General features: G+C 61.8%; 2 protein-coding genes across 2 annotated transcripts in view; both read left to right on the top strand.

The window, feature by feature from the left end:
- CNN2 (calponin 2) overlaps positions 1–2355 on the top strand; it is a 9636-nt gene extending 7281 nt beyond the window's left edge. Inside the window, 1 exon segment of the mRNA XM_004716969.2 lies at positions 1360–2355. Coding sequence (XP_004717026.1) covers positions 1360–1635 — 276 coding nt within the window. The 3' untranslated portion in view covers positions 1636–2355.
- A 1259-nt stretch (positions 2356–3614) lies between these two features.
- Positions 3615–7426, top strand: part of ABCA7 (ATP binding cassette subfamily A member 7) — a 17682-nt gene continuing 13870 nt past the window's right edge. Inside the window, exons 1-11 of the mRNA XM_045300026.1 lie at positions 3615–3697; positions 4538–4700; positions 4792–4885; positions 5091–5232; positions 5328–5437; positions 5554–5645; positions 5904–5984; positions 6133–6343; positions 6429–6568; positions 6738–6854; positions 7016–7186. Of these exons, the coding sequence (XP_045155961.1) occupies positions 4635–4700; positions 4792–4885; positions 5091–5232; positions 5328–5437; positions 5554–5645; positions 5904–5984; positions 6133–6343; positions 6429–6568; positions 6738–6854; positions 7016–7186 (1224 nt within the window). The 5' untranslated portion in view covers positions 3615–3697; positions 4538–4634. The remainder of the gene's footprint in view (positions 3698–4537; positions 4701–4791; positions 4886–5090; positions 5233–5327; positions 5438–5553; positions 5646–5903; positions 5985–6132; positions 6344–6428; positions 6569–6737; positions 6855–7015; positions 7187–7426) is intronic.

Genomic DNA, 7426 nt, shown 5'->3' with positions numbered 1-7426 from the left:
ACCATCAGCCTACAGATGGGGACCAACAAGTGCGCCAGCCAGGTGGGATATGCCCTGCCCATCGTGCTGTCAGACCCGCCCACACTGCCAGGCCCGCCCACAGTCCCTGCCCCTTTGCTGTGCCAGGCTCCTCCCCACACCCCTCCCCAGCCCCCCAGACCACACCGGGCCACACTTGGGCCCTGTGCCCCATACCCCGCTGGGCCCCCACCCAACACGCCTTGCCAGATCCCTCTGTACCTTTTTCCACCATGCTCTCCCATTCCCCCCACCCCACCCCAGTATTGTCAGGCTTCCTCCACCACGCCCCCAAGACGCTGCCCAGGGCTCCCAGCATCCTGTAGCTTTCCTCTGGAGCTGGCTGTGCTGTGTGCCCCTGGGGTTCTTGCTGCCCCTCTCTGTCCTGAGCCTCCCCCTAAAGAAATCCCAAAGCCCACCCAGCTCTGACAGTCCTCAAGCCCCCAGTTCCCACTCTTTCTGTGAGACTGCATGCATCCACGTTGCATCTCTCGACAGTGGACAGTCAGGTGCTGGGCAGCCCGGCAGGTCCCTCCTGGCCCTGCAGGCAAGGGAACTGAGCACAGGAGCTGGCACGAGGGGAATGCAGATGGAGTCAGGAAAGAGGGGGTCCAGGTGTACTGGGAGTGCAGCAGGTTATGCATTGGGCTGCCAACAACAAGGTCAGCAGTTTGAACCCAGCAGCCGCTCCATGAGAGAAAGATGAGACCCTGTACTTCTGTGAACCCACACGGCAGCTCTCTGTCCTGTAAGGTCGCGTGAGTCAGCAGTGGTTCCCTTTCACTTGGAGCAAGGCCACGCAGATGGTGAGCACTCCACTCCCACCTTTTGGTCTGCGGCTGAAGCCCAGCCTCAGGCTCGGTGGGGCAGGACCTGGTGACCTACGTCCATCTGTGCAGACCTCTGTCACTGCCCTTGGCCTGGAGTTGGTTCTGACACCCCCGCCCCACCCCCCGCCCACCATCCCAGAAGCGGCTTTAGGGACAGGACACCCGGCGGTTGTCTCTCAAGAGTGAAGCTCACCCAGTCTTCCAGCTTGTCTTCCCCACCCTCTGCTGGTGCTCAAACCGTCCCCCTTCCCTTTCCCAGCCAGGTGCTTAACTGACATACCACCAGGGCCCTTTCCCGGGGATGCACCCCACCCCCACCCCACCCCCTCCTCCTGTCCTCAGGGCTGCAGGTGTCAGCGTCAACTCAGAGGGGTGACCAGCCAGTCTTGGAAGGGTCCATAGGTGTTTGTTTGCTAGGCCAGGTGGTGGAGCTAAGACATAGTGTGGGGACTTGGGGAGCCCCAGCTCCCCGTCCCCTTGACGCCCTCTCTCCCCCCTCCTCCCTCGCCAGGTGGGCATGACGGCTCCAGGGACCCGGCGCCATATCTATGACACCAAGCTGGGCACCGACAAGTGTGACAACTCCTCCATGTCCCTGCAGATGGGCTACACGCAAGGGGCCACCCAGAGTGGCCAGGTCTTTGGCCTGGGCCGGCAGATCTACGACCCCAAGTACTGCCCACAAGGCCCCGCTGCTGATGGGGTCCTGGGCAAGGCAGGCGAATGCCCAGACCCTGGGGAAGCCTCCCACTTCCCCTCCTACTACCCGGAGGAGGCGGGCTATTGAGAAGGGCGGGTGCCCGTGCGGGTTTTGGGGGGAGTTTGTGTTTTCTTCCTGTTTTCTGTATGTTGGAGTGTTGCCACAGTCAAGGGTCTGGGGGCAGTTGGGTTGGGGGAGTGGGCAGGAGTGCGGTCCCCCCCGCCCCCTGGCTCTGTGGCAAAAGCGGGCCACCAGGCAAAGGTCACAGGGGCTCTAGTGAGCAGCTGCGTCTGCCAGGCACAGGCTGCAGGTTTGACCCCAAAACAGCTGCTTGTATGGGGGAGGGGGTGAGGAGAGGAAACCCCCCCTTTCTGGTTTCACCTCTTCCCCTCCCACTTCTCTACCTACTGGCTTCCTGTGGTTTCTGTGACCCCGGAAGCTTCAGGCAGGGTTTAAAGAAAGAAAAACATTTTTCCCCCTTTCTCTTTTTCTCCCTGGGGGCTGGCGGAGGGAGGGGCTGGGTAATGGGATCCCTGGGGGAGGGCCAGGCCTTGGGCCTGCAGTATTTTTGGCAGCCTCTAGAGCAGGTAAAATTCCCAGGAAGTCAGAAAGCTCTATTCCCTTGACCCCACCCTCCCTTGGCCCTCCCATTTCAGTTCATACCCCCTGCCCCTATCTGCACAGGGTCCCCCACAAGGAGATCCCCCTGGGACCAGCCCCCACCAGGAGCTCTGGGACCATGAAATAATGTGAAATTGCTGATTGTGGACCAAGTGACAATAAAAAAACCTCTGTTTTTAAGACAAAGCAGGTGGCTGGAGAGTTTGGGTGTGTTGGGGAAATGGGGGTGTTTGGTCTGGGGTCCTCAGGGAGGACACTGGGACACAGGTGCGTGCGTGCATTCTGGAAGAGGAGGAAGCTGGGGCCTGAGGCCACTGGGTGAGAGGCCTGTAAGCTCACATCCCTCCAGGGTTAGAACCAGGAGGGAAGGGCAGCTCTGACCCCTCACACCTGAGCTAGTCCATTGTGCCAGCCTGGCCGATAATCACATGTGGGGCTAATTGAAAGGCAGAGGGATAAATGGGTGGTGAGCCTCGCCTTTCTAGTTCTCGGGCTCTTGTTTAGTGATGGTCGCACCGGGTGCAGCTGCCTTAGCAGTTCCCTGCTTCAGGTTGCAAGATTGACTTCCTACAAGACATCCCCAAGGAGAAGCCACATGGACCTATCCCGATGCAGCCCTGGGTGCTGGAACAGCCATGTGGAGACCCCTGCTAGTGCTGAGATGCTTGTTCGTTCACTGACTCAGCTTTCCTCCTGCAGTCGGCATCATTGCCTCTGTTTTGTGAGGTGGAGGACTTTGTGGACTGGTGTTGGGTTAATGGGTTAATGTTGGACTTGTGGGCTTGGGCAGCATTGGGTTGGGATGTTTTCGTGATGCACATTTTCTTTACATAAAACTCTCTTATACATGAGTCGCTGTGGATTTGTTTCTCCAAAGTACCCAGACTAACACAACACCATTACTGGGGATCAGCTTGGCCTGCCCACACCCTTCCAGGCCCTCCTGCTCCCCAGTGCCTTCAGGGAACTTGGGAGTGGTGGTGGGGGGGGGGTCGGCGGGGAATCACGTTCCAGAGGGTGGAGTCTCTCAAGGTGACTCAGCACCCAGTCTTAGTGATGAGGAGCAGCCATTAGCTTCTGCAGGTGCCTGCCTCAGAGACCTTCAAATAAATATGAATGATTCCGGTGGGAATGAGCCAGTGGGGACTGGGGAGCTGCAGTTTCACAGATAGCCGTGCGCTGTGAGAAGGCAGCCCAGCTCCCAAGCGTAGTCCCTGTCTCTTGCGTCCCAAGGCTGGCTGGCAGCCATCCACTATGATGAAGCAGGAGAGCATGGCCCCTTTAAGAAACCCGGCTCCGCGCAGCCCCCCAGTGGCCCCGCCTCTCCATATAGCGCGCGCGACTCCGGTAGGGCTGGTAACTGAGTGGTAGGTGGGCTGGCCAATAGGCTTTGGGTAGGGCGGGGCCAGACGCAGCTGAGGGCGCCAGGTTGCGGAGGGCGCTCAGCTTCGGGGGCGCTGCGCCCGCTGGGGGCTCCTCTTAAAAGGGCCGCGGTCGCGGAAGGAAGGCGGCTAGAGCTAGGGGGCTGGTACGGTGAGAGGGACCCTGAGAGGGAGGAGCCCCGAGACTCGAGGGCGTGGAGGGTGGGAAGCAGGTTTCTGGGGCCGAGAGCCCAGCCCCTCCCTCGCCCTCCCCCTGCGCCCGGTTTGTGTTGGGGGGCTGGAGAGCTGACCACCTGTCTTCTAGGGGGAGGTAGGGCTACAGGCTCACAGGGGACGGCCTTTGCCCACACCCCCTCCCAGCTGCCCCCAGCTTACAAAATGAGGCAGCTTTCCAGCTGCGAAGTCCCGTAAGACGCGATGTAAAGAGGAGAACTGAGAAGGGGGGTCAGTCGGGGTCCTAGTTCCAGTCTCTATGGTCTGGGCCAGGCTCCCTTCGACAACCCCGTGCCCATCGCAGCCTCCGTTTTCCCCAGCTGCACAAGGGAGGCTGGAGCGGGACCTCCAGGCTCCAAGCTCCTGGTCCAGCGATCTCTACAGCTGCCTTTCCCCCGGGCGGGCGGCTGAGCGCTCAGCAATAAGTACCTAGGGGCGGGGGTGGACCCGGCCTTCGGGGCCTCAGCTGTCACTTCTGGAAGATGGGTGACAGCCCAGCGCCTGCACCCGCGGGCTCAGCACGACATCCCAGCGTTCCCGCCACAGGAGAGGAGGAGGGACTGAGAGGGCGGGGGAGACCTGGGAGAGGCCCCCAGGGGGGCTTGGGCGGAGCCCCCCGGGAAGAAAGAGTTAAACCGAGACTCCGCCCCCTGGGGATTGGAGGGGAGGGTCTTCCAGACCCCAGCCGGACAGTCTGGGAGAGACAGCTCTGCCAGCCAATCAGATGCGAGGATGGTGTCGGGCTGATCTCCCATTGGCCTATTCCATTGCAGGAGTTCTGTTAACAGAGCCCCGCTAAGAACTCCCCGCGGTGGGCTGGAGGAGTGCGGCCCTCCGATCCCGTCCGCCCTGCTCCCTGCCCAGCCCACCATGGCCTTCGGCACGCAGCTGATGCTGCTGCTGTGGAAGAATTTCACGTATCGCCGGAGACAGCCGGTACTGAGGCTGTGGGCAGGCGGGCGGGGCGGGGCGCCCCAGCATCTACACCGCCCGTCCTCACACGCCCTCGCCTGCACTGCCCCCTCAGATCCACCTTCTCGTTGAGTTGCTGTGGCCCCTCTTCCTCTTCTTCATCCTCGTGGCCGTCCGCCACTCCCATCCCCCGGTGGAACGTCATGAGTGTGAGACCCCCAGGGACAGGGTAGGGGCATGGGGAGGCAACGGACTCCCACCAAGTGGCCCAGGGCTCTCCCCAGGCACCCTAGGCATGGTCCGGGAGTGAGCTCTTTGTCGCTGGCGGCCTGCTGTCTGTGGGGAGCGGATATCACACGCAGTGGGGACGCAGAAACGGGGTGAGCAAGTGTCACATATCAGGCATCCCTGCAGGCCACTTCCCCAACAAGCCGCTGCCCTCCGCTGGCACCCTGCCCTGGCTCCAGGGCCTCATCTGCAGCATGAACAACACCTGCTCTGCGCAGCCCATGCCTGGCGAGGCACCTGGGATCCTGAACAACTTCAACGATTCCCTGTGAGCAAGGAAGCAGAGGTGCCAGCCTGAGAGGGGTGGTGGTGGTGGTGTAGCTGTGCCCACCCAAGCCTGCATTCGACGAGCTCTGTCCCCAGGGTCTCCCGCCTCCTGGCCGAAGCCCGGGCTGTCCTGGGAGGGCCCAATGCCCACAGGGTGCTGGCCATCCTGAGCAAACTGATTCCCACCCTTCGGGCTGCATGGACAGGTAAGGGGGCCCTGGGACCTCCACTTGCCTGGCTGTTAGATGGGTGGGAGGTGGAAGGAGGGGTGTCTGAGGCCGAGGCTTGCTTCACATGGTGGTCTGGCGGGTTCTGCCCTCAGCTGGGCCCCAAAGAAGTGACCAGCCAGCACAGGGACCCTTAACGACGCCAGCCAAGTTGGCCACTGAGCTGCTGGGGACCATATTCCCAGAGGTGAGATGGGCCTGACCTGGGCAGCTGCTCCCATCCTGCGCCTCTGCTTCCAGCCTCCTTGTCCACCCTGCAGTGAGCACTGCTCCTCCTCCACCTGCCTGCCCCTGCCCCCTGTCCCCCACCATGGCGGGGACCTTGGACTTCATGCTGAACCTCAGTCCACCCCCACCCCCCGACACTCTGACCACTTAAGAACAGCAGAGTGCATGGCCCTGAGCAAGCAGTCACCTTGTTACTGTCACGTGTCTCTCTCTGAAGGGCCCCCTGGGGTCTGCACTGGGCCAAGCACAGGAGGCCATGGATGGCTTTGGGGAGGCGGTCCAAGACCTGGTTCAGGAGGTGAGGAGCCTGCAGGGTGCACCCAGGTGGGCTCCTTGGAGGAGGTGATTCCCTTTGGGAGTTGGGTGGGGCTGCTGCCCTCATTAAAACTTGCGACTGGACAGTCAGAGCGAGTATTGCTGGCCACTGTCTGGTGACCTTCCTGCAGCTCCTGGCACAGCCCAGCCTGACTGAGCTGCAGGCACTGCTTCAGAGACCCCAAGAGCCTGGGGGTCCCCTGATGCTGGTAACAGAAGCCCTGTGTGGCACACGGGGGCCTAGTGGCCCTGGGGTGCCATCCCTCAACTGGTACGAAGACAGCGACCTGAGAGACCTTGTGGGTCAGGAGCAAGAACCAGCCATGGTGGACAGTGGTCTGAGTGAGTGACCCGCCTGGGCTCCCCATCTGGGCAGGGGGCCGCTGAGCTTGGGGCTGAGCCTCACAACACGATACCCCTGCTCCAGGCCCCGCCTGTGCTGAGCTCATGGGGGTCCTGGACACCCACCCACTGTCCCACCTACTGTGGAGACGCCTGAAGCCGCTGGTCCTAGGGAAACTGCTGTTTACGCCCGACACACCCTTCACAAGGCAGCTCATGGCTCAGGTGAGGGTGGCCCTGAGGCTGTGAGGGGTCCAGGCTGGGGTGTCCAGGAGACCCCCGGGGGAGGGTCAGGGAGCAGAGTTTCTAAGGAGAAGAAGGGGTGTGCTGGGCTTCAGGGAAAGCTGTCACATGTGCAAAAACTCAGGCTGACGTTGTGTCCCTCTTTGTGCAGGTGAACCGGACCTTTGAGGAGCTGGCTCTGCTGAGGGATGTCCAAGAGGCATGGGGGGTGCTGGGACCCCAGATTGTCAGCTTCATGAATGACACTGCAAACATGGCCGTGCTGCAGGTGGGCCCAGGTCGGAGGCTTGTCCCATGCCCACCCTCTGCTCCCAGGAAGATTTGGGCAAAGGGCAGGGTAGGGTCTTCTGGGCCAGGGACAGTGGGGCCGGGACTGGGGTTCCATGGTGGATGTGAAGACCAGTGTCCACCCCACTGTTCTGCCCGCAGCGGCTCCTGCAGACGCAGAACAGCAGCAGGATGCGTCGGCTGGGACCCCAGGACCAGGAGCAGGTGGAGGCCCTGCAAGCCTTCCTGGACCCCAGCCAGGGTGGCTATAGCTGGCGGGAGGCCCACAGCGATGTGGGGCATCTGGTGGGCATGCTGGGCCGCGTGATGGAGGTAAGGGGCTGCCCTGTCAGGATCCCAGTCAGCTGAGGGTGGAGGTGAACAAGTCATGGGTATCTAGAGGGGGTGATGGGTCTATCCTGGAAGAGCAAGGAGGCTTTGGGGGGGCAATGTTAAGGGGGAGGGGTGGTATGAGGGGGGAGGTTTACAAGTCCGAGTGGTTTGAAGTGCAGAGGTCTGTTGGCTGAATGGTGAGGTGAGGACCGGGCCCTCCGGGTCTGGGTGATCTGAGGG

Source organism: Echinops telfairi, unplaced genomic scaffold, assembly GCF_000313985.2.
Source record: "Echinops telfairi isolate 266 unplaced genomic scaffold, ASM31398v2 ScPeMD7_7459;HRSCAF=8497, whole genome shotgun sequence".
In the NCBI taxonomy this organism is placed as follows: domain Eukaryota; kingdom Metazoa; phylum Chordata; class Mammalia; order Afrosoricida; family Tenrecidae; genus Echinops; species Echinops telfairi.
This window is presented reverse-complemented; position numbering and strand designations above follow the sequence as displayed.